This window comes from Dendrobates tinctorius, unplaced genomic scaffold (assembly GCF_039654945.1).
Source record: "Dendrobates tinctorius isolate UK_male_01 unplaced genomic scaffold, ASM3965494v1 ptg000156l, whole genome shotgun sequence".
NCBI lineage: Eukaryota > Metazoa > Chordata > Amphibia > Anura > Dendrobatidae > Dendrobates > Dendrobates tinctorius.
The window spans coordinates 4,116,343-4,144,177 of NW_027361823.1; the positions used below are offsets into that span (position 1 = coordinate 4,116,343).

Here is a 27,835-nt window from a genome sequence, read left to right on the forward strand (position 1 = left end):
ACCATTGACCCCTACAATCGACTAAACTGAAATCTGCTATTTAAAACAGACATCTTCATTATTCCATGAATGGTGTAATAGATCCGACCTCACTTTTCATTGGTCTTGGTCTGTAATAAGAAGTGCACTTTCCTTAATCTTTTATTGAGAAAAGACCATTTCATTGACTATCCTTGTGCTAAAATAATTTGCACTTTTCAGAGTGAGACCTCGCGTGGTGGAGGTGGAGAGTGAAGCGGTACAGGAGAGGTTTTTCCGGCCGTATTTTCTCCAAGCTCCTGGAGATATGGTGGCACATGAAGGGCGCTTGTGCAGGCTGGACTGTAAGGTAATAGATGAAATATGTGTATATATTATTTGTGGTCTGATTCTGCATCCGCCCCCTTTTAGAGATAAGCTAAACACAGTATGGCTATGTGCCCATGATCCGGATGTAGCAGCGCTTTGGACTTATTTTTTGCTTCTTTTTGCTTTGTCGAAAATGCTGCATTCTATTGTGGTTACTGAACCATGTGGATTTACCGCTTTCAATACAATCTATTGATTCAATTTCTGTTGCAGAGATTAGCGTCTCCACAAGAGACATTGACATGCTGCTGTCCTGAAAGACTCGCCGCATGTCAGTTTCCACGGGTGATCCACAGGTGCACATAGTCGCATAGGGGACATGGGATTTCTAGAAATCCCATCCACTATGCTGTAACATCTGGCCGCAGCAAGTTTGACACTGAGTAAATATGCAGTGTCAAAACCGCAGCAAATCCTGGAGTAGCGCTATGGCCCCAATTAATTAATACCGCCATTTTCCACACCAGTCTTTATGAGGAAGTGTGCTAGAGTCAAAAGTGCATGATTTATTAAAGGGAACATGTTGTGAAAAATACTATTAGCCTTCAGATATAGGGTTAATCTGCAGGTTAATAGCATTCTGAAGCAGCCGACAGCATCCCTTCTCATTAGATAAGTGATGCACTTTGTCTGGTTGTACTGGCGACAACTTTCCCAACATCGGATCTATGTAGGGAAAAAAGAATTGTGCTTGTTGAGCTTTAACATGCCCATATTTATTCTAACAGGAAATGCCTAAGGCTATGTGCACACGTAGATTTTGGTCCTGTGGATTTTTCTGCGCGGATTTGTAAAAATCCGCAGGTAAAATCTCAGGTCAAAAGACCTGCGGTTTACCTGTGGATTAGCCTGCGGTTTAGCCCTGCGGTTTCACACCTCTACAATGGAGAAGGTGTGAAAACGCAGCGGAATCCGCACAAAGAATTGACATGTTGCGGATTTGAACCCGCAGCAAATCCGCGCGGAAAAATCCACAGCATGTGCACAGCATTTTTTAGGTTACCATTGAAAACAATGGTACTGTACAACGCCCTTAAATCTGCTGCGGACCCGCAGCTTCTGAAACGCTGCGGATCCACTGCAGAATCCGCACCGTGTGCACATAGCCTAAGGAGTCTCATACCCACTTATTAAAAAACACACTGGGTCAAACTGAATATGAATTGGGTAGGGGGCTTAGAGGGAAGAATAACGACATATGTTCAGTTGAGAGCTATGTAAGGTGTATTGCTTCCAATCAATAAAACCAGCTCTAGAATGCTACAGAAACATAGGAGAAATTTTTGAGAAGTAACTCAGATGTCAGGATTTGGTTAATTCTTTTATGCCCTTTCGACATGTACAAACAGGTCAGTGGTCTGCCAACACCAGACATCATGTGGCTGCTCAATGGAATACCTGTTAACCCAGACATCACCCACAAAATGCTGGTCAGAGAGAATGGAGTCCACTCACTTCTTATTGATCCCCTCTTACAAGCTGATGCCGGGACGTACACTTGTATTGCTACCAATAAGACGGGACAGAACTCATTCAGCCTGGAGCTTACTGTGATGGGTAAGTATCACATTTTATAATTTACATTTCACAGACACAAATGGCCTCTCTATAAAATACTGTACGTATTCTGCTGGTCTACCCGTTCTACCAGTTATTCATATTCATTCACATTTTTTACTCATGTAGCAAAGGAAGTGAAGAAAGCACCCATATTTTTGGAGAAGTTGCAGAACTCTGGCGTACCGGAGGGTCACCCAGTCAGGTTGGAGAGTCGAGTTGTTGGGATGCCTCCTCCAGTTTTCTACTGGAAGAAAGATAATGAATCCATTCCAGCCCACAAGCCAAGGATAAGGTGCCGTGCTTTCTCTGCTGCCGGTCAAGATATGCTATACTAATTCTGAAGGGCTCTACTAACATTGCTATTGATGATTATGATGATGATGGCACCCAGTACTAACAGAACAATTCCTGAGACTAAAATGCCTTGAGCAGTGGGGATAGTTATCATAAACTGCATCTGTGACTATAAATCATCCTAGAATTGATTATCATTGACTAGACCCATGATGCTAGCCGGCCTTTATGCAGCATTGCAGCTCTAAAACTGCCTTGATCGACCCTTCTTGTTAGGGGTTTGGCTGCTGGAGATGTGAAGACAGATTACTGAATGATTATTGCCTGCAATTTGAGATAATGAAGTTATTAAGATTAGACTATTTGTGCTCACTAAAGCACCCCCATACATGTCTGATAAAAAAGTAGATCAAAATGGCCAAAATGTAAAAGGTTTTGAATATTTATGTGTGAATACTGCATGAACACTACAAATAGTTGTAGTTGGTTGGTCATATTGGATGTATTGTCTGTAAAGGAATGTGTATGTGTATGTTGGCTGATCACATACAAATGATTGTGTGTGGCCACGAGACATTTTTATACATGATAACACAGGCCCCACTCTCATACATAAGAAAAAAGGACACAGGACACCGAGTTCTAAGTTTGGCATAAAATGGCTGTGGCGTTTATTTTGAGTTACTCAACAACCAATTTTATTTCATCATAACCATTAAAAACCATTAAATATCTCCATCACTGAATAAAATTATTACTCTCATGACCCAATCTTCCCTAAAACAGGGAGATTATCTCACAAATAAACGACACGATAATACAGTGAAATACTTTTAACAGGGCGGGAGGGAGGGATCTTGAAATCTTCTTGAGGTAAACTGAGGTAACTGTCTCACACAGCTGATTATATAACAAGTTCTTCCTGCTCATACTCTGTCAGCCAATCAAAACAGGTTCAAAAAAAGAGCGGGAAGCCAAATGTGCCTGACAACAGTGAACCTGCTCATGAAATATCACAGCTTACTGAAACATTAACTCTTTGTAAACCAGAGCTTAACAAACCAACTGAACACCATCAAATTAATAGTTATGGGAGCCGCGTTATCCTGCAACCCCCCTTGTATTGACTAAGGGGAGGGCGTTCATGATAACACAGGCCCCACTCTCATACATAAGAAAAAAGGACACAGGACACCGAGTTCTAAGTTTGGCATAAAATGGCTGTGGCGTTTATTTTGAGTTACTCAACAACCAATTTTATTTCATCATAACCATTAAAAACCATTAAATATCTCCATCACTGAATAAAATTATTACTCTCATGACCCAATCCTCCCTAAAACAGGGAGATTATCCACATGCCGTGCATATTAATGCATGGCCCCCCCAAAACGCCACAGCCATTTTTCGATGATGTCCTGGAAATCCAAGTTAAAGATGTCCAGGCCAACATATGAAAGGTGCACAAGGTCCCTTCTGTACATACCGGGGATCTTTTCTTCCAAGTCGACGTGTCTGTAAGAAAATCCATCAATCAAAACCATAAACCTCTGCATACTCCTGTTAACCCTTTTTCTTATTTTTTCAAAAAACAACATATTGTGTTCTGCCCATAACAATCTAGGGACAATTTCTGAAAATACAAAAAATGATTTAAAAAATTCCATTTTTAGTAAACTCATCCTTCCTCATGAAGGCTAATAAATCGAGAGTGTTAACTTTACTTAAATCGTTACCCCCTAAATGCAAAATTATTAAATCAGGATACGGATGACTCTTTGACAGATGTTGCATAAATCCAACCAAATTCTTCCATAACATTTCTCTTCTGCTAAACCAAAAAATGTGGAGGGACGAAGTATTAAATGAGAGATTCTCTGTATAGCACCGCATTGTCGCCCTTTTTTCAGCCCAATAAATATACTAGTGTCCGATGATCCACACAATTAGCGGACCTACAAAATGAATAAGATGTTAGCATTCATATAAATTTGGCCGAACATACAATTTGAACCTTTTCAATTCCCACCTTCCAATTTTCATTATATTATTGTCTTGAAAACCCAACCTAGCCGCTTCCGTTGCTGCTCCAGTACGAAAAGAGTGCGACGTGATTTTAACATTTTTTAAACCCAATTGGACCAGACATTTTTTTAAAATAAAATTAAATTGAAAAACAGTCACCGGTGTACTATTGCGGTGAATGAAAAATGGACCTTCTAAACTTGGTCTCATGCTAAGCCATCTCTTCACATTCGAGACTGGACAAATGACTGAATCCGAGATTGCAGATAACCTAACTGAAGCTCCTCTTCCTAACTGATCTGTTTTTGACCTTTTCATAAATAAAACGACAGAGGATTCAAATACCTTTACATCCTCCATTAACAGGCCAGAAGGTGAATTTTTTGACTGAGAAACTATTTCCCCGACACGAAGAGCTGCAAAAAATGCTAATGTAAATGTTGCTGAAAACAAACAACTTTCTTCAAAATTGTCGCAAACCGATGGGAGAGACAAGCAAATGTCTTTTAGCAAGCAAAATGATATGGGACGACAATCATCCTGTTTAAAATTAGCCCTTCTGAATCCTTTTAAAAATTGTTTCATTAAAAAATTGTCATTCAACGGTTTCTTGCCCAAAGTTTTAAGGAAACATGAAACACCAGCAATGTGTTTTGCTAACGCTGAATAAGACAGACCATTCAAAACCAAATGCTCCGCAAATTTCAGAGCTGTTTCTTCCTTAGCTTCGTTATATGAGGAACCGTTTGCTGTACAAAATCATATCTGCTATGAGCTCATTTTCTGCTCTAACAGTTGGGAGTTCTTCTTCCGTTCTCCCTCTGGTGGTGACAGTAGGTAGTGAGGTTGGTTTAATTGGTAATGGTCTGCCACCTGACGAGGAGGATAATGATTGGATCTCTGGAGTATCAGACTGGATGTAAGACAGCCGACGCCCTATCCTGGTGCTGGTGATTCAGTCTGCTTCTCAGGTCTTGGACTTCTGCTCTGCTCCAGTCTTCTCAAGTTAAGTTTGTTTTTCCTAATGTTCACACTTGCTCTTGTTGGTCAACTCAGTTTTTGTGTGGTCAGCCAGCCCGGCTGGGCTGTGCTGAATTTCCACTCTTATTTATCTGTATTTGCCAATTTGCCTTTTTGTCCTTTATTGGATTGGCCTCTTTTTTGCTCTGTCTCAGAATGTTTCAGAGTGCTGATATAGTGGGAGAAGTCTAGTGACTTCAGGGTTAATTTTGTTATCAGAAGTGTTGGACATTATTTTGGGTAGGGTTTTTTGGCAGATTGCAGACAGTATCTTTCCTTTCCTGTCCTTTCAAGTTAGTTTGGCCCCATCGCTTGCTCAGCCTATTTTTCTGCCTTTGTTTGTGTTTTCATCTTGCTTCATCGTCAATACATGTGGGGGGCTGTCTTTCCTTTGGGGTCTGCTCTGGGGGAGTTAGTTTTCCTCTTTTCTTACGTTAGGCTTATTTAGCTCTCCGGTTGTGATGAGGCGTCCAGGACCATCATAGGCACGCTCCACGACTGCTGCTAGTTGTGTGTTAAGATCAGGGATCTGCAATCTGCATAGTTACCAACCTCTCTGGTTTTCTGAGACTTAGCGTGTGTTGCTTTTTTTCTCCTCGGTGACCCATTCATAACACTTATCCATACATTCCAAGCGCCCTAATACTCGGACCAAGTTTTTTCAGCCAAGGACTTTCCAATAAAATATTGAATTAGACCTGTACTATGTCCCATATATTCTCTGGGCAAATCGTTCCTTCTTTGTTGGCTCCGGAAACATGCTCCAAAAACTTTGACCACTGGCGGTGACAAATAAGTTTAGCACAATCATTAATTAACTCATTTGAAAATGACGCTTTTAACCAGATATTACAGTCCATACAGGCAAGAACTAACGGCCTAAGAATCTGGTTAACCCATCTGTTTTTATCCAAAAATGTATTTAACATAAAAACTAAACCCTGGTTGTTAGAACAAAATAATATACGCTTATTGCAAAGGCTAGGTCCCCACAAAAGAATGTCTACATATATGGCAAAAAGGTCTAAAATTGCTCCCTTCTTAATAATATTACTGCAAGACCAAGAACTAGGCCATCTGTTTGCCGACCAGTGCGATTTAAAAGATAAACCAAAACCTTCTGATTCGTCCGTAAAAATATACAAATCCAAATCTTCGGCAATTACAAACGGGGTCTGCCACATTGTCTTGCTATTAAATTTAGATAGGAACGACAACCAAGTTTTTAAATCCTCCTTAAGCTCACTACCTAATCTCAGGTGTGAATTAGGCGCAAGGTTACCTGCTGTGGCATCGTATAGCCTTCTCGAAAAAACCCTACCCATTGGTATGATTTTTAAGGCACAGTTCAAGGAACCTAATAATGACTGCAAATTTTTCAATAAAACTTTTTCCTTCGACAAAAACAGATTAATCACATAGCAAATTTTGTCAATCTTTTCAGCAGGGAGAGAGCATGTCATAGATTCAGAATCTATCAGAATACCCAAAAATTCCAAAGAAGTGCAAGGAGACACGTTTTTTTCTTCTGCAACAGGTATTCCAAAATGCTCACAAACTTTAACAAACTTATCCATCAAAGCAAAACAAACGTCAGAATCTCTGGGACCAATAAACAAGAAATCATCAAGATAATGCACTACTCCGCTGCCTTTTGATTTGAACTCCACTACCCATTGAAGAAAAGTTGAAAACGTCTCAAAATAATAACAAGATAATGAAAACACCATAGGGAGACATTTATAAAAAAAAAAAAATTATCTTTAAAACAAAAAACCAAGGGAATTGAAACCTCTCGGATCAACTGGTAACAACCTGAACGCAGCTTTTATGTCAGATTTTGCTAGCAATGACTTGTGACCAAAACTTTGCAGAAACTTCACTGCAACATCAAACGAAGTGTACTTCACTGAACAAATTTCCGTTCCACTTCATCGTTTAGGGAACTTCCTATGGGATACGATAAGTGATGAATCAGTCTAAATGAACCTACCTCTTTTTCAGGAACTAAGCCCAATGGAGAGACCCTGAAATTATCAAACGGAGGAGAGTCAAATGGGCCCTCTACTCTACCTGCTTCAATCTCTTTTAATATTTTTTCCTCGACTATCATTGGATAATCTAATGCTGATCGCAAATTGTTCCATTGTTTGCAACCAGTACCTGAAAATGTTGGAGCAAGAAATCCGTTACAGAAACCATGTTTCAGCAGGTAACTACTATCCGTGCCAGGGTACATTTCTAACCATGGGACCATATTTTGTAACTTCACTGGAGTCAGCGCTCTTTGAAAGTGCATCTTTATTGGGTCCTTCCTGACCATTTTGTGACTGATGTTTGAAGCATCTAAACATTGCATGTGTACCCCCGCAAAACAAGCACTCATGGCGAAAACGACAGTTTGCAGCCCATTTACAGCTTGATTCGTTGAATGCAAAACACACCCCTTTTTTACTAGGTGTAGACATATTCTGCTTTTATGATGGGAACTTCTGGGGCGACATCAAAATTAGCCATAATCCCAGGTCTTTTTTACCCCATGATAGGTTAGGGTGCATGGCTAATTTTTGACAAAATGCTTCTTCATATTGTAACCATGACATGCCCCAAAGTTCCGATATGCATCCAAAATTGAATCTAAATGCTGAAACAGCCCCGAACATAACGAAGGGTGTTTTTCACCCAGTACAGCAGCATAGATAGCAAATGCTTGAAGCCAATTATTAAATGACCTCTGAATAGCCACCTGTTTCTTTTCTTCCGGTTCATCTTTTCTTTCATATATATGATATTGTTCTTTAATTGAAAGTAAAAGGGAGAAAATATCAATGTATTCCCCGTTCCAAATTTGTTCTTTTACTGAAATATTAATATGGAAACTAAGTGGGGACATCTCACATGACAAAGATTCTTTCAACAGGACTTCTAGCAGCGCTGTTTTTACAACTACTCTGCTGCTGGCTGCAACCTCATGAGGGCGTAACAATGGGGCTGTTCCTGCAGTCATACATTCACTTAACACTTCTTTAACCAAACACTTCAAATTAGCATACAATGGGTAGATAAAGGGACATTAAAAATCTCACCCCTCTGATCCTGTGTGTCGACCGGGTCCAAGGAAGCTTCGGCACTCAAGCCTGTCATGGCAGGCGAATGCTGCTGAGGAGATGATTCCTGGCATACTTCTGTATCCATTGCCGTCGAGACTGCTCTCCATGATAAAGCAGCAGCCACAGCCTCGCTGTCTTCATTTGCACAGACCGCTGCCTGGCTTGTACTGGGGTTCCCTGGGCCGCTGTGGCACTTTTACGGCTGCCGCGGCTACATGTCTCCGGTAAGTTCAAATTTCCTGCTGTTTCCCCGGTTGCTCCTCCCCGCCGCCTCACTGACATGCCGGCATCTGTGTCTGATGACGTGGACTGACTTTGCTTGACGTTGGTAGTGTCAAGTTGCTACCTGAGGGGGAAAACGAGCATCACAGCATCCCCTAGCCTCCCCCTGGGTCACCTCCATTACCCACACCAAAAACACGGAGACTAGGGATTTCTTTTGGAATGTAATGGCCACAGCAGCCTTTATTAAACACCAAACAACAAACAGTGAATCATAAATCACATATACAATAACTTGAACACTGAGAAGGAGTCCTTGAAGCCCCAAGATCTTGGTAAATAAGCCCAAAGTGCTGTGGACAAAACCCATCATGATTGCTCCCAGCCGTTACCCCACTGGCTCGGGAGCACCAACACCGATATATTGTCCACTAAGCTACTCGGGGATCCGCCCACTTCAGTCAGAAACTCCCCATCCACCTTTCTCCAGATCACCCCCAACATACCTTTGAACGAAGGAGACCCTAGACACTGAGTCTCCAAAACCAAATTTCCACCGACTTCAAGGACTCCCCCCCTCTCGAAACCGCCACAACGAGGGCCCTTGAACACCTCAATGGCCCGAGACCCCCCGAACACGCCCTGCTATGGGCCGCTCAATACCCTCCTGGAGACCGAGAGCCCAAATATCGGAACCAACCGAATTCAGATGAACCCCATCGGCCAGCCAAAAATCACCCTCACCCTTTTCCAAATCAAAGTGTCGCACTGCCACTCCCCCATTCCTGATGACAAAAGAAGACACAGCCCTGTTCACTTTTATCCTGGCCTTGTTGACCTTTGTGAGAGACCTCATGGAACGCCATCGCCTACGAGGGACGATGTCGGACCAAACGAGTGACCCCTCGGTATAGCAACCACAGGCGCAGACAATCCTGCTTGATGTCCCTTATCAATTCCCGGAAAGGTCGAACCGCCAAGTCGTTACCCCCGACATGTAACACCAGGATGTCCGGAGCGCGGTCCAACCGAACGCACTCGTGTATTTCCTGCAAGACCCCTCTCCAGTCCATCCCCCTAAAACCACACCAACGCAACAAGGCCGTGTTCCTGGAAAAAACGAGCTGTCTGCCTTCCTTCCGGACATCGGCCCGCAATGCTCCCCAGTAAGCGAAGGAATGACCAAAAATCCACACCAGCAACGGCTCGACACCTGAAATGAAAAAAGGCAATGCCAACATCACAACCAACCTCAATTAATCGTGAATGCAACCCTCTGCATCACCAATCACCACCCACCGACCTAACATAACTTCAGTAACGATTAGACGTCCAACCGCCAATGCGCTGTATCGAAGCCGCAACCAAACCCTGAACTGCCGCTTCCGACGCCGCCCCTATCCTGAACGAATGAGAAGCAAAACAGGATTCATCCAAACCCAACAATTGAATGGACCTCTTAAAAACAGCGCCAAATTGGTATCTAGACAAACTAGAGCCATCAACGTGACACAAAAGGGAATCGCTCAAACTAGGACTAAGTTCCCAAAAACCCCGCAAACACTGAACGGGACACATCAAAGATCCGGGCACACTGCCCAACACCACTCGGTGACCTTTCCCTGCCTGATCCGTCTTAGACTGTCGCAGCCAAAACTCAATGCCCTGAGCAGTAACCACAACGTCCCTGGCCAATATACCCCCAACTGACTCTTTGTTACCCAACACTAGCTCCCCTACCCTTAATGCGCCAAAAAAAGCCAACGAAAAGGCTAAGCGAAATAACAAAACCTCATAGCGTGAAGGACACACCGACTCCAAAATGCCGCCCAGTCGTTCCAGTACATTAAACGATATCGAACGCCTCAAATCACCCCCGCTTTTTAAATGGCGAAACCCTTTTGCCGCCTGTTTCACCAGAAAAGTCTTTGTCCAATCGCGGCAACCGCACAAACGGAAACCAAAAGACAACCCTGCCAAAATACGCATGGCTTTCGCACCAGACCAACCCTCTGAGGCCCCGCACCCTAACCAAGACAACAAAATTCCCTCCTGATCCAGCCAGGGCTCGACTGCCGCACCGGCTGCAAGATGCTCCTCCCACTTGCCCCATACAGCCCGGTATGCCTCCCAAGTTTTTGGAGCTAAAGACGACTCGATCAGCAACTCCACGGCCCGTAAGCCACTTTCCACAGCTCCTCTGGACAAGCTAAACCCATGATCTCTGTTTCTGGCGCCAAAGAGAGCGGAACCGATCCCACTGTGAACGAGAAAGAGAGTCAGCGATATCGTTCTTAGCACCTGGAACATGTGTCACGGTCACATGTGCATTCAGATCCAAACCTAGTAAGACCAACTGTTGCAACACCCGAACGACTGGGGGAGATGATGCAGTAAGGCTATTGATCGCACACACCACACCCATATTATTGCAGTTAAAACGCACGCGCCGATCTCGAAACTCCCATCCCCACAGATGTACAGTTAAGAGAATCGGAAAGATCTCCAACAAAGTGATGTTGCGTACCAAGCCGTCCATAATCCACTCATTGGGCCACTGGGACGCGCACCACTGCCCCCGAAAGTAGGCCCCAAATCCGACACCGCCAGCAGCGTCTGTGAACAACTCCAACGCGTCGCTGCTGACCACCTCTTCCATCACCAACAAACAGCCGTTGTACCTTTCCAGGAAAGACTCCCAAATCACCAAATCTGCCCTGAGTTCCGCCGACAATCTGATGAAATGATGCGGGGCTTGAATACCCGCAGTCGCACTTGCCAGACGATGTGAAAAAACTCGCCCATCGGCATAACTCAACATGCAAAGTTGAGCTTCCCCAACAAAGACTGGAGATCACGCAATGACAACTTTTTTACCTGGTGCGCATGGACCACCTCCGCCCGCAAATCAGCCAACTTATCCTCAGGCAGCCGGAACTCCCAACTCACTGTGTCAATGACAATTCCCAAAAAGCGCAAGCACGTACTGGGGCCTTCGGTTTTCCCAGGCGCGAGTGGAACTCGAAAATACTCCGCCACCCACTCAATGGCCTGTAACATTCTCTCACAACGCAAAGAATCCGCCGGGCCCACACACAAAGAATCATCCAAGTAATGAATGACCGAATCGAAAACGGAAACATCACGCACAACCCACTCCAAAAAGGTACTGAAGGCTTCAAAATACGCACAGGACAGCGAACATCCTATGGGTAGACACCTGTCCACAAAAAACATGCCTTCCCAATAACAACCCAGCAACTTCATGCTATCCGGGTGGACCGGAAGCAAACGAAATGCAGATTCAACATCCGTTTTAGCCATGAGGGCACCCCGACCACATTTCCGCACCCACCGTGCTGCTTCATCAAAGGAGGAGTAAACCGCCGAACAGATCTCTGGATCAATACCGTCGTTAACAGACCCCCCGCGTGGGTGTGACAAATGTTGAATAAGCCGAAACTTATTCGGCTCTTTCTTCGGAACCACTCCCAGAGGGGAAACCACCAAATCCAAAAACGGGGAGAAACAAAGGGGCCAGCTATACGGCCCAACGAAACCTCCTTTCCCAGTTTTTCTGAAACCACCAAGCCATGTAACAAGGCTGAACGCAGATTTTTTAAAACCCACGGAATTGCAAAAGGGGGGTGAGGGATAACAAAACCATCTTTAAAACCCGTGTACAGCAGCGCCGCCTTCTCCCTGTCCCCATATCTATTTAGATAAGGGACCATCTTTTCCAGCTTCACTGGAGTCTCCCCCTTGGGAATTACTACCGCTAGTTCTGGGCTTCCCTTTCTTGAAACACTTGGCGGCTCCATGCGAAGCGCTATTGCAGTTGGAGCAAAGATGTTTGAATTTGCAGTTCGCCCCGAACTTACACTGGCTGTCGTTGAACTGCCAGCACACCCCCAACTTATGACTCCCCGTTTGACCTTGCCCGCCTCCTCCTGTGACACCGGAACTGCTGCTACTCTGGCTGGTACTCCCAGCCACCCCGTGAAAGGAGCTCCCAAACTTGTTTTGAGCTATGACCCGCATCCACAACCCAATGTCCTTCTGGTCCCAGCGGATAGCCGGACGGACAGCCTTCCTCTGCCGGAATTGCTCGTCGTAGCGCAACCAAGCCTGCCCCCCGTAAACCCTATAGGCCTCCCCGATGGCATCAAAATAACAAAATAACGCCGAGCAATTGTCGGGGGGACTTTTCCCCAATGACGCTTGCCAAGATAGCGAACGCCTGTTGCCAATTAACAAACGTTTGAGGGATCAGACGCCACCTGCGCTTTTCTTCATCCTCCTTTTTGCTATCATCCTTTTTACCCTTATCCAAATTAAATTTCTCTAGTGGTAACAAGGAAAATATTTCCACGTACTCATCCTTCCAAATGCGCTTTTACTTCCTTCTTCAAATGAGCCCCCAACTGGCCTTCAAAACAAACGTACACCTGCCCATGCGCTCTGTCGTCCAAATGCACACGACATTCTTTTTCCTTCTCAGTCTGCACCGACACCGCCTCGCTTGCGCGCCCGGCTGGATCAGACCCACTCTGCCCCGCAGGACTCCCAGCTTGTACCCCAACCCAAGCTGCTACCGGTGAAGGAGCGACGAGACCCCACTCCAGATGTGACACCAAATTATGCATGTCCGCAAGCACGTTGCTGCCGCCGCAGACTGCGGCTACGCCACTGAACCCCAACCCCTCACTGACACCGAGGGATTCCGCCAGCGGCCCCCCCCTAACCAAGATGATGTGCAACGGGATGACAAACAGGGGACAAAGAGCCATACTCACCAGGCTGCGAGGGGGCTGTGTGCCCTCCAGCCGGAAAACCTGGATCCGCGGATGTAACTTCGCCAGCTTGCTGTCGACCTCTGGGACTCCCCACGGGAGGATCCAGATGGGGGTGACTGAGCCCCCAGGGGGACCCCGATGGCGGGACCCCGGATACGGATGCTGGCCAGGACAACATGCGTCAAGTTCCTGCTGCCATGCCTGGATCAAGCAGGGCAGCATGTATGGCCCCCCGCTGCGCCTCCAGGCCACCCGGAAAGAGCCCATCGCCACCGCCTATGGGCATCACTGGTGCCGGCCTTGCAGGAAAGTAGGCCGCGACCCTGCTGCTGCAGAGTCCTCCTCCTCCTGATGCGGTCCCTGAAGCGGACCGCCGATGCAAGGCCCCCTCGCCGCGGCCCCCCGCCACACCCGATGTCCCCCCACTGCTAGGGGACGGTGGTGGCAGCCCTGCCAGGCTGCAGGCCGATGATCCCCCGACGATCGCCCCTTTGCTTGAGGGGGAGGCAGGCCGCGTGGCATGGAGGCTACTGACGCGGCCCCCCGCTGTTCCTGGTGCCTGCCGCCGCCCGGCACATGACAGGCCTGCCCTCCGCCTGGATCCAGGCTGCGGCCTAGTCACCGCCGCGGGCCCTCGCCTAGCCTGCGGATTCCTCCCAGGCCGGGTAGCGGCGGTGGGAGCAGAACACAGGGCCCGGCCTGGAGGGTCCCGGGAGGGGCTGCTGCGGCGCCGCAAGGCCCTTGGAGCTGAATCAGGTGAGAGCCGCTCGGGAGGCCTCACCCCTCTGTAATGCCGCTCCCTCACCGCTCCTGAAGCCGACTACCCGGAGGTCCCTGGCACGATCCCCGCCACCTGTGACGCCAGCCAGCCTGGGGGCTGCGACCGTGCCGTCTCCCGCAGCTGCTCCAGAAGCCGCTCCACCTCCATGGTAAGTGGAATCCCCGTCTCTGTGGTCACTGCTTCTTGCTGGGGAGCCGGATCCAAAGAGGAGGGGGACACCCCTGCCCCTCCACTATATACTCCCCCAGCTCCCCTCCTCCTGGGTACTCCCCCTGCGTACCTGACCAACCCCCCGTCATGCTGGCCTCCGCCTATGCCTCCTTTGGGAGGGTGGGGAGGCTCAGCTCCGGCCATTTCTGGAGTTCTTGCATTGCCTCATAAGTAACTGCTGAAGTAGTGAATCCATCTCCATCCTGCTTATCTTGAAATCTTCTTGAGGTAAACTGAGGTAACTGTCTCACACAGCTGATTATATAACAAGTTCTTCCTGCTCATACTCTGTCAGCCAATCAAAACCGGTTAAAAAAAAGAGCGGGAAGCCAAATCTGCCTGACAACAGGGAACCTGCTCATGAAATATCACAGCTTACTGAAACATTAACTCTTTGTAAACCAGAGCTTAACAAACCAACTGAGCACCATCAAATTAATAGTTATGGGAGCTGCGTTATCAGGCAAAACTAACAGGTCAAGGAAATTCTTATCCTCTCTTGCTGACAACTTTATCTTCCAAAAGGTAGGGGAGAAAACAAGGGGAACTGCTACCTTGGATCTAATCCTTATAAACAGGGAGGAAATGGTTGAGGAGGTAAAAGTGGCTGGGTCCCTAGGAGGTAGCGACCATGCTATTTTAGAATTTTGGATAACTAGAGGCGGAAGACCTATGAAGACTCAGACATCAAGGTTAGATTTCAGAAAGGCAGATTTTAAGGGATTCAGAAAGAGAATTGGAGGGATCCAATGGCTGGATATCCTTAAGAACAAAAATGTCCAGGAAGGATGGGAAATCTTGAAAAATGAAATTCTCAAAGCACAGTTGTTAACAATTCTGAAAAGAGGGAAGAATAGGAAGCATTTAAGGAAACCAGGATGGATGAACACAGAACATAAGCACATGCTAAAAAGGAAGAAAAAAATGTTTATAAAATGGAAAGTGGGAGGCATATCTAAAGAAGAATATAATGCTGTCTGCAGAACCTGCAGGGCACAAATCAGATTATCTAAAGCTGAAAATGAATTGAGGCTTGCAAGAGATGTCAAAAGCAATAATAAAGGATTTTGGGGATATGTCAAAAGTAAAAGAAAAGTCAAAGATGCTATAGGATTTTTACAGGATGAAAATGATGAAATGGTAAGACAGGATGTTGAGAAGGCTGAACTTTTAAATTCCTATTTTGTATCTGTTTTCTCTCAGAGAGGAAATGTAACATCAACTGTTCTTCACTGTCCTTTTAAGGGAATAGAAGAATCCAGGATATCTATAAACAGAAAGATAGTGAGGAAACACTTAGCTAACCTAAATGAATTCAAGTCTCCAGGTCCAGATGAATTACACCCCAGAGTACTGAAGGAGATAGCAGAAGAAATTTTTGAACCCCTCTCCATAATCTTTGAAAATTCTTGGAGAACAGGAGAAGTGCCAGAAGACTGGAGAAGAGCAAATGTTGTTCCTATCTTCAAAAAGGGGAAGAAGGTGGACCCAGGCAACTATAGGCCGGTGAGTCTGACTTCTATACCAGGAAAGATCTTTGAACAAATTATTAAACAACATGTATGTCAGTACCTGGATAAGAATGAAGTGATTAAGTCAGCATGGGTTTGTAACTAATAAGTCATGTCAGACTAACTTAATTTCCTTCTATGACGGAATCACTGATTGGGTGGATCAAGGAAATGCTGTAGATATAGTATATCTTGACTTCAGCAAAGCATTTGACAAAGTCTCTCATACAAGTATGGAATGGACAAGGCAACTGTTAGGTGGATTCATAACTGGCTTAGTGATCGGACCCAAAGAGTGGTCGTAAATGGCTGCACATCCAGTTGGAAGAATGTCTCAAGTGGGGTACCACAGGGCTCTGTCCTGGGCCCTGTATTGTTCAACATCTTTATCAACGATTTAGATGAAGGAATTGAGCATAAACTGATTAAATTTGCTGATGACACAAAGCTAGGAGGGATAGCTAATACTAGAGAAGAGAGAGAGAGGATTCAAAAAGATATAAATAAACTGGAGAAGTGGGCAGCAACTAACAGAATGGTTTTTAACAGGGAGAAATGCAAAGTACTACATCTGGGCAATAAAAATGAAAAAAGCATATACAGAATGGGAGGAATAGGGCTAAGTGACAGCACATGTGAAAAAGACTTGGGTATACTAATAGATCACAGACTGAATATGAGTCAACAGTGTGATGCAGCAGCAAAAAAGGCAAATGCAATTCTAGGATGTATTAACAGAAGCATACAGTCTAGATCATGTGAAGTCATTATTTCCCTCTACTCCTCTTTGGTCAGACCTCATCTGGAATATTGTGTCCAGTTTTGGGCACCACATTTTAAAAAAGACATCATCAAACTGGAGCAAGTTCAGAAAAGAGCGACCAGAATGGTGACCGGTCTGCAAACCCTGTCTTATGAGGAAAGGTTGCAGGATTTGGGAATGTTTAGTTTGCAAAAGAGAAGACTGAGAGGAGACTTAATAGCTGTCTTCAAATATCTAAAGGGCTGTCACATTGTAGAAGGATCAACTTTATTCTCATTTGCACAAGGAAAGACTAGAAGCAATGGGATGAAACTGAATGGGAGGAGACACAGATTAGATATTAGAAAAAACTTTTTGACAGTTAGAGTGATCAATGAGTGGAACAGGCTGCCATGAGAAGTGGTGAGTTCTCCTTCAATGGAAGTCTTCAAACAGAGGCTGGACAGACATCTGACTGGGATGATTTAGCGAATCCTGCTTTGAGCAGGGGGATGGACCAGATGGCCCAGGAGGTCCCTTCCAACTCTACGATTCTATGATTCTATGACCCCCCTTGTATTCACTAAGGGGAGGGCGTTCATTCTCCACCAGTCATTAAGATAAGTCACTATGTGCATAGCCCCAAATTAAGAATCAAATGCCCAATGTGATCTTTCATGCTATTGGTGAATCAGAATAGATGATTCAAAGTGATTTATCAGCCACATTAATCACTACAATGAAAGGCTGGAGACTACTTCAGACCCCTTTGGCTCCTGTTGGCCTAATTTGACCTCCCTTGGGACAGACGCTGTCAGGCAATAGGTTAAAGTTTTGTGCTAAGAGATCAGATTGGCGTGTGCTGACCTCAATTTCATTAAACATCTTTGGAATAAAATAAAATGCCATCTGCCAACAGGGTAAGTTATGAATGAGTCACGGAAGGAGGAAAAAACAAAAATACAAGCTAAGTCCAGAAAACCGGAGAGGTTGGTAGCTAACAGATTGCAGACCCCTGATCCTATCCACAACAACTAACAGTAGCCGTGGGGGGTTCCTACGATGCCCTTTTCCTGGGAGAGAGACAACTTATCCACCACTTGGTCCCAGATCTGGTGCATTCTCTCCACCACAGTGTCAACACCTGAGCAGGGAGAAGGCTCCACCTGCCCTGAAGAGAATCGAGGATGAAACCCAAAGTTACAAAAAAAAAAGGTGACATCAAAGTGGCAGAACTAGCTCTATTATTTAAAGCAAATTCGGCCAAGAGCAAAATGAAACCCAATCATCCTGATCAGCAGAAATAAAACATCTTAAATACAACTCCAAAGTCTGGTTTGTTCTCTCTGTCTGCCCATTGTTCTGAGGGTGAAACGCAGAGGAGATGGACAACTGAATTCCCAGCTTGGAACAGAAAGTCCTCCAAAATCTAGACACAAACTGAACTCCTCTGTCAGATACAATGTTCTCAGGAATCCCGTGCAAGCGAACCATCTGTTGCAAAAACAAGGGCACCAACTCTGAGGAAGATGGCAACTTAGGGAGTGGTACAAGATGGACCATCTTAGAGAATCTATCACAAATCACCCAAATAACAGTCATTCTCTGAGAGACAGGCATATCAGAGATAAAATCCAATGAAATATGGGTCCATGGCCTCCTGGGCACCGGCAAAGGCATCAACAACCCACTAGAGCGAGAACAAGGTTTAGACCGGGAGCAAGTCTCACAGGACTGCACAAAATTCCTGACATCACGAGGCAAGGCGGGCCACCAAAAAGACCAACTCACCAAATCTCTAGTACCAAAAATACCTGGATGACCAGCCAATGCCGAGCATTGAACTTCAGACATCACTCTCTTCCTCCACTGGTCAGGAACATACAATTTTCCAGTGGGACAATGCTCAGGTTTGTCCTCCTGAAACTCTTCCAGAGCACGTCTCAAATCGGGTGAGATGGCAGAAAGAACTACCCCCTCACCTAAGATGGTAGCAGGCTTAGTCACAACAGGAGAATCAGCAAAGAAACTCCTAGAGAGGGCGTCTGCCTTGACATTCTTAGTGCCCGGAAGAAAAGAGACCACAAAATTAAAACGTGTGAAAAACAAGGCCCACCTAGCCTGTCTAAGATTCAAGCGTTTGGCCGACTCCAGGTAAATCAAATTCTTGTGGTCAGTGAGGACCACGACTTGATGTTTAGCTCCCTCCAACCAATGTCTCCACTCCTCAAATGCCCATTTCATGGCTAACAGTTCCCGATTCCCCACATCATAGTTACGTTCGGATGGGGAGAACTTTCGGGAAAAGAAAGCACAGGGATTCATTTTAGATGTTACAGGATCTTTTTGGGACAAAACAGCTCCTGCACCAATCTCAGAAGCGTCCACCTCTACCTGAAACGGGAGTGAGACATCAGGTTGCCGCAAAACCGGAGCAGAAGTGAACCTTCGCTTCAGCTCCTCAAAGGAAGAAACAGCCTCCGGAGACCAATTCAGCACATCAGCACCCTTCTTAGTCAAATCAGTCAATGGTTTGGCAATACCAGAAAAATTAGCTGTAAATTTATGATAAAAATTAGCAAAACCCAAAAACTTCTGGAGGGCCTTCAAAGAAGTGGGCTGAACCCAATCATAAATGGCCTGTACCTTGGCCGGGTCCATTTCAATAGTTGACGGAGACAAAATAAATCCCAAAAATGAAATCCTCTATACACCAAAAAGGCATTTCGATCCCTTGACATACAGGGAATTCTCCCTCAAAATCCGGAACACAGTCCGAACATGTTCCACATGAGAGTCCCAATCCTTGGAAAAGATCAAAATATCATCCAGATAGATGATCAAAAATTTATCCACCAAGTCTTGGAAAATATCATTCATGAAGCACTGGAAGACAGAAGGGGCATTAGTGAGCCCAAAAGGAATCACCAGGTACTCAAAATGTCCCTCCGGAGTATTAAACGCCGTCTTCCATTTATCCCCATGCTTAATGCGAATAAGATTATTGTTAGGCGTCGGATTTCCGGTGCTGCACAGCGGGAATCCCGAGCCTTGCCTCCGACGGTCTCCCATTCCTCCCCAGCCGCAGAGTAGCTTGCTCAGCAAACTCGTCGGTCCCAGCGCTCTGTCCAGACCAGCTCCGTGGGTTTGCTTGCTGCTGCCACCCCTGGTTCAGCTTTGGCAATGCATGCTGCTCAGCAGCAAGATCCTCCAGGGACTAAGTCCTCATGTCGGGCCACTGAGCATGCCTGTGGAGTGATCTCCCATTGGAGATCAAAGGTCATGTGCTCAGGTCCTGCTCGTGTTCGGATTGGCCCATCCGAGAAGCAAGGAGGATCACGGACGCCTGCGGCTATAAAAGGTTCGCATGGCCACACGGCCATGCGCTAAGATAGACTCAAATAGTTTGGTGTGTATGATGATGGATGCATGTATCTGGTGTCTGACTCATTATGAAACCCCTACCCTTCGATACGTCTGTTGTTAGGGTTTAGAGTCTGAGTCAGCGCCTGCTAGTGGCTAGCCTGTAGGCCACAGTGCATACCGGCCGTCTGCACACTTGCACACGGCATTTATTTGATCCCTGTTGGTACCGCAGTCGCGGCGCCGGGCGCTAGCGGTCTAGAGGGACTTCAGTCCTGCTGTCTAAGGGCTGAGTTCTGTGACGTTACGCTAGCGCTTACTCTGCCGAGCTCTGTGAGCGAAAACAGGCTACGGCATCTATTATTTGCGGTAGTGCGTCTCTAAGTCATAAGAGTTCGCCTCGGTACACCTTGGGTGAGGTTAACCCCGTGTGTGCCGTTATTGCACCGCCATATTGCGTCCGCCATTACCGAGCAGCAGATAACACCTCTGCACGGTGGACCTCGGGCTGCGAACGCACCTAAACACCGTCTTATTATTTGGTGTGTTCCGCCAGCCCTTAACAATAACGCCCCCCTGAGGTCAAGCTTTGTAAACCAGCAAACACCTTTAACTCTGGAGAATAGATCAGAAATCAGGGGTAACGGATACTGATATTTAACAGTAATTTTGTTGAGGGAACGATAGTCAATACAAGGCCTTAATGACCCATCTTTCTTAGCCACAAAAAAAAACCCAGCACCTAAGGGTGAAGAGGATGGTCTAATATGACCCTTCTCCAACGACTCCTTAATATAGGATCGCATAGCCTCGTGCTCGGGTACAGATAAATTGAAAAGTCGACCCTTGGGAAATTTACACCCAGGGCTCAGCTCAATTGCACAGTCATAACTCCTATGAGGAGGCAAAGACGCAGACTCATTCTCACTAAATACATCATAAAAATCAGCCAAATAGTCAGGAACATCATGCGACTGGGGAAAGGTGGAGAAAACAGGAGCATCACTAAGGGCACACCGACAACCCCAACTCACCACAGACACAGATTTCCAATCCAAAACTGGATTATGGATTTGCAACCAGGGAAACCACAGAACAATGGAATCATGCAAATTATGCAACACCAAAAATCTGCAATTATCTTGATGGTCTGGGGCGACCCGCATTACCACCTGGGTCCAAAACTGAGGTTTATTCTTTGCCAAAGGAGTAGCATCAATACCCCTCAAAGGGATAGGCGTCCGCAGAGGTGTCATAGGAAATCCACAACGTTTAGCAAAATCCAAGTCCATCAGGTTCAGCACTGCTCCCGAATCCACAAAAGCCTTAGCGGAAAATGTGGACAGGGAGCAGATCAGAGTAATTGCCAGAAGAAACTTAGGTTGAACACCACCCACAGCAAATGTGTGTGCAAAGCGTTTCTCTCGTTTAGGGCAGACAGAAATAATATGCGAGGCATCACCACAGAAGAAACACAGCTTATTACGTCTTCTGAACTCCTGACGCTGCGCCCTAGACAAAACTCTATCACATTGCATAGGTTCAGACATTTGTTCAACAGGTGGCAACACCTCTCATGCGGTTTTGCGTTCACGCAAACGCCGATCAACCTGAATGGCTAATGACATAGAATTGTCAAGACCAGAGTGAACAGGAAATCCCACCATAGTATCTTTTACGGTTTCTGACAAACCCTTCCGAAAGAGAGCTGCCAAGGCACCCTCATTCCAGGTAGTAAGGACCGCCCACTTTCGGAATTTTTGACAGTACAACTCTGCAGAATCCCGACCCTGGCTCAATGCCAACAGGGCCTTTTCAGCCTGATCAATAGCATTAGGTTCATCATACAACAACCCCAAGGCTTGAAAAAATGCATTCACATTAGTAAGAATAGGATCATCAGGTTTCAAAGAAAACGCCCAATCCAGGGGATCGCCGCGCAGCAAAGAGATGACAATTTTAACCTGCTGCGCGGAGCTCCCCGACGAGTTAGGCTTCAAGGCAAAAAATAATTTACAATTATTCTCAAAATTCAAAAACCTAGACCGATCCCCAAAAAACACATCAGGAGTAGGGATCTTTGGTTCAGCAGCATGTGAATGAGCAAGATAGGCGGAAATTCCCCGCACTTCAGCAGTGAGCTGCTCCACACGATCAGACAATTGCTTCATCTCCATTGAGAAAGAAAAAAAAAATTCCCCCTACGGCCTCAGAGACATAGAGGAAAAAATATACACAAAAAAAAAATTCTGACAAACTCTTTTTTTTTTTACAATTCTTTCCTGCTATTGAGTACCCTAGGATCTGCGGTATGGCTGGTGATTCTGTTATGAATGAGTCACCAAAGGAGGAAAAAACAAAAATGCAAGCTAAGTCCAGAGAACCGGAGAGGTTGGTAGCTATCGGATTGCAGACCCCTGATCTTATCCACAACAACTAACAGTAGCCGTGAGGGGTTCCTACGATGCCCTAGACCCCTCGATCACAGCCGGAGAACTAAATAGGCCTAAAGAAAGAAAGGGGAAATCTAAACTGCCCCAGAGCAGACCCCAAAGCAATAGGCAGCCCCCAACATATAATGACGGTGAAGCAAGATGAAAACACTAACACAGATAGAAAGATAGGTTGAGCAAATGATGGGGCCCAAGCTAACTAAAAAGGACAGGATAGAAAAGCTGCTGTCTGCAATCCATAAAAAACCCTACCAAAAAATGTCCCAACCGTCTAATAGGAAAAACAGGCCCTGAAGTCGCTAGGACTTCAAAAATTACTATATCAGCACTCAGGTAAATTCTGAAGACAGAGCAAAGAGACAAACTGATCAGAGACAAAAATGGAACTCAGCACACCCCCGACCGGGGATGGCTGAACTCCAAAAAACAAGGTTAACAAAACAAAACTAATAAGTTCAATAGCAGAGCAAAAACTTATCTTTGGGAAGCAGGAATCAGACTGGTCTCCAAGAATCCAGCAGAGAAATCACCAGCGACTCAGAAGGGCGTCAGCTGCCTTATATCCAGTCAGAAGTTCCTGTTACCCAGTCATCATCTACCAGATCAGGTGTTTGGTAATCAGCCTCACTACCTTCCTTCACCAGAAGAGGGAGTTCATCAGACATCGACGGTGAAGGGGAAAATGAACTCACAACAAGGGTCATATTGCCTGACTCCACCAATGTTGTTGCCAAATACACACAATCTATACAGCCATGTTCCAAAACTTATAGAAAAGTGTTCAGGTCCTGACAGTACATGAAGATGTATATAAGAATACTATCAATACTGTTATGCACACGTGGTAATAAACACAGGGATAAAGGATGTAACTATGAAAAAGCTGCACAAACCCCACCCGGTTCCTATACAGACTATAGTTCCAGTAACGCAGGCCCTAGTGGCTTCAGTGCAACCTGGATAAACCTTGAGGGTAAAAACAAGACAAAACAATTTGGACCTAGCTCCCTAAAAGGCTGTGGGGTGTATCACGTACTTCCCAAGGAATCGAGGGAGAGTGCATGTTGGTAGCAGATTATTCAGGATACTCTCCAAGCGTGTGACAACAGAGCTTCTATATTCAGCAACAAACAGGAACAATGTATGATAAGCTTAATAGATCAGGAATAAATCATTTGTGTGTGCAGCATCTACAGCAGGCTGATTCTCTCATACACAAACACAGGAAAGACAGGAATACAGACACATGCTATCCCTGTGTGAGCCTCTGGGAGTTCTTTTTTTAACTTAATAAACAGCATACAAATCTAGTAACTAAACGCTCATAGACAGTAATGGAGTTGTTGCGCCAAACAAATTCCAACAATGCAGCATAAGAAAGAAATTCCAAGCAGAATCCACTAAAGACTCACCAGCAGGGGGTAGGTTTAAATAGTTGAACCTGCAGTGTGATAGGATAGGCTAGATAACAAATGAAAAACACCTGCTGTCTGAAAAGAATGGACAAAGGTAATCAGCACCCATATAGAGACAGAACCTGCTGTGGCTCACCGGACAGAGATGAAGACAGAAGAGAACAGGACCACCGGATTAAATCCCAAGGCATGACATATATGTAATGCATGCACTACTATGCCATATGTCACGCACCATGTGGTGTGTGGATCTTACCGCTTAGCTATGGGAGGGACAAAAATATGAAAGAAAATAAAGTTTGTGATGCCAGGGTGCACTTAATTATCCTCTGCTTCCTGGTAATGTAATGTGATGCACTCCAAATAGTCCAGGAAACAGGGAGGCCAGAGGGGCTGTTGATAACTTTTACTTGTTGCTCGAATATACAGGTACATGTGTTAGATTGAACAATAAGAAATGTTCACTAGTTGCCTGCTCCTGGCCCAATGGATATTGATCAGTGCGCACTAAAGAAATACACCAGAGACACAGTCTCTTTGATCAATCTATGGCACAGCTCCAAGAGGAAGAGAGAGAGAGCTTTATTAATCCAAACATAGGTTTATATATCCCCTGTAAGGGGCTCGGTTAGCTCTAAAATGGGAGTGATCGGATGTATTCCATTGGTTAGTGGGTTGGGCAGTGAGCTAGTCCAAGGGCTGATCCATGAGGTCATCAGGCTGGGTTGGTCCATGAAGTCATCAGAGTGGGCGTTGTTGTGGGCGGATCCATGAGGTCATCAGGGTAGGTGTCATCTTGTATACCACCACATGGTCCACATGGTGTGTGGTGAAACAGGAAATGGCAGCCATCTTTAGTGTCACACTTTGATCTGAAAAAGCTCATGTAAGGTGAAATAATACACTTTATGGGTAGTTCCTCTCAATCTCTTATTTCTTGAGGTTAAGTATTTTATCTTAAGGCTCTCCTCAACACTAGTGTTGAGCGATACTTTCCGATATCGGGAAATATCGGATCGGATTGGATCGGACCAATACCCCAAAAAGTATCGGTATCGCCGATTCCGATACCGGAAGCCCCGTTGAAGTCAATGGGACAGAAATATCGGAATTAAAATAAACCCTTTCTTTCCTTGTAGGTTAATTCTACATGAAGAAAAACAACTAAGAATAATGTAGAATGTACTGGGGGAGATGGAGGAGACATTAAAGGCATAGAGGTTTAGCCCAATCAAATGGAATAGCAGGAATAAATTTTTTTTTAAAGATGTTCTGCGTTACAAAGATATTGACTATGTTAACCTTTTGTACATTTTGTTAGATATGTATGTTTCACTATTTCCATGCTCTTCACCTTCTTTTTTACTTCTCCAACACTTTCTTCTTCATCATCCTCAGCAGCAGCATCTTTTTCATCAACTTCTTCTTCACCTTCTTCCTATTATTCTTTTTTTTACATTCTTCATCTTCTTCCTATTATTCTTTTTTTGTACATTCTTCATATTCTTCTTATTCATCTTCCTATTCTTCTTCTTCATCATATTCTTATTTGTGACAGGCATTCCTGTAGTTGTTATCTATAAAAGTTTGAAGATTACACCTTCCGTTCTGCCTGTCACAAAAGATTTACTACAGGATTTGTCCGCGTTCAGTTTGGCCTGCAGCAGCAGGCATTTTCCAGGGGCACCACGAGGAGGAACGGACTCACCCCCATACACTGCATAGTCTTCTTCTGCTTATAATTTAGATAATATCTTTTGCTCTGATTTTTAGTCTTATGCTTAATGTTCTTCTGCTTTTGGTCCTTCTGCTTTTTGTTCTTCTGCTTCTTGGTCTTCTGTCTCTTGTTGTTCTGCATCTTGGTGGTTGTCTTCATGTTATTTGTCCTCTTGGTCGTCTTCTTCAGGGTCATCTTTTTGGTCTTCTTCGGTGTGGTCTTCAGGGTCGTCGTCTTCAGGGTCGTCGTCAGGGAGATCCAGAGTGAGAACCAAAACCATTTCCGCAAGCGTGAACTTTGAAAAGTAGCAGAAGTTACAAGAAGGCTGAGGAACTGCCGAGAACCAGCTGATGGTACAGGAACCCGGATGGGCAGCAGAAGGAACAAGAGCCAATGGCACAACCGAGGACCAGCTGACAGTGCTGGAACACAGTTACTAAGCAGGAGGTACCTGTGCTATAAAGCACTACCAAGGACCAGCAGACGTTGCTGGAACTCGGATACCAAGAAGGAGGCACCTAGGCCAAAGGCACTGCCGAGAACCAGCTGACGGTACTGGAACCCGGATGGGTAGCAGAAGGAACAAGAGCAAATGGAACTAGCGAGGACCAGCTGACGGTGCTGGAACCCGGAGGGGCAGCAGAAGGAACAAGAGCCAATGGCACAACCGTGGACCAGCTGACGGTGCTAGAACACAGTTACTAAGCAGGAGGTACCTGTGCTACAAAGCACTACCAAGGACCAGCAGACGTTGCTGGAACTTGGATACCGAGAAGGAGGCACCTAGGCCAAAGGCACTGCCGAGAACCAGCTGACGGTACTGGAACCCGGATGGGTAGCAGAAACTACCCATGAATAACAAAGTTACAAGGCTGCGAGCCAGCCGCAGTTACCGAAACCCACAGTCCAACAGTGGGTGCTTGTCCTTGGCACTACGGAACCAGCGTTTATTACCAGAACCCACAGCCCACATAGGAAGCACCTAAACTGCAGGCACCATAGACTCGGCTAACCCAACTGCAACACGACAGGACAACGTATTGGTGGCAAAGTGACATTGACACTACCCGGAAACAGCAGGCGTGCTGGAACCAGGCTGGGCAGGAGGGAGTACCCGTGCCAAAAACACTGCCGAGAACCAGCTGACGGTGCTGGAACCCATATGGGTAGCAGAAGCTACAAGAGTCAATGGAACTACCGAGAACCAGCTGACGGTGCTGGAACCCAGATGGGTAGCAGAAGCTACAAGAGTCAATGGAACTACCAAGAACCAGCTGACGGTGCTGGAACCCGGAGTGGCAGCTGAAGGAACAAGAGCCAATGGCACTACCGAGGACCAGCTGACGGTGCTGGAACTCGGATACCGACAAGGAGGCACCTAGGCCAAAGGCACTGCCGAGAACCAGCTGACGGTACTGGAACCCAGATGGGTAGCAGAAGCTACCCATGAAAAACAAAGTTGCAAGGCCGCGAGCCAGCCGCAGTTACCGAAACCCACAGTTCTACAGTGGGTGGTTGTCCTATTGGCACTACGGAACCAGCCTTTATTACCAGAACCCGCAGCCCACATAGGAAGCACCTAAACTGCAGGCACCATAGACTCGGCTAACCCAACCGCAACACGACAGGACAACGAATTGGTGGCAAAGTGACGTTGACACTACCCGGAAACAGCAGGCGTGCTGGAACCAGGCTGGGAAGGAGGGAGTACCGGTGCCAAAGACACTGCCGAGAACCAGCTGACGGTGCTGGAACCCGTATGGGTAGCAGAAGCTACAAGAGTCAATGCAATGCAACACCCCAGAGTACTGAAGGAGATAGCAGAAGAAATTTTTGAACCCCTCTCCATAATCTTTGAAAATTCTTGGAGAACAGGAGAAGTGCCAGAAGACTGGAGAAGAGCAAATGTTGTTCCTATCTTCAAAAAGGGGAAGAAGGTGGACCCAGGCAACTATAGGCCGGTGAGTCTGACTTCTATACCAGGAAAGATCTTTGAACAAATTATTAAACAACATGTATGTCAATACCTGGATAAGAATGAAGTGATTAAACAGAGTCAGCATGGGTTTGTAACTAATAAGTCATGTCAGACTAACTTAATTTCCTTCTATGACGGTATCACTGATTGGGTGGATCAAGGAAATGCTGTAGATATAGTATATCTTGACTTCAGCAAAGCATTTGACAAAGTCTCTCATACAATCCTTATTGAAAAAATGACTAAGTATGGAATGGACAAGGCAACTGTTAGGTGGATTCATAACTGGC

The 27,835-nt window shown here is 45.6% G+C and overlaps 1 protein-coding gene across 1 annotated transcript in view; it reads left to right on the forward strand.

Annotated features, from left to right (window-relative positions):
* Positions 1-27,835, forward strand: part of MYPN (myopalladin) — a 355,731-nt gene that overhangs the window by 291,567 nt on the left and 36,329 nt on the right. The window contains exons 17-19 of the mRNA XM_073548140.1: positions 202-328; positions 1,698-1,905; positions 2,035-2,200. Of these exons, the coding sequence (XP_073404241.1) occupies positions 202-328; positions 1,698-1,905; positions 2,035-2,200 (501 nt within the window). The remainder of the gene's footprint in view (positions 1-201; positions 329-1,697; positions 1,906-2,034; positions 2,201-27,835) is intronic.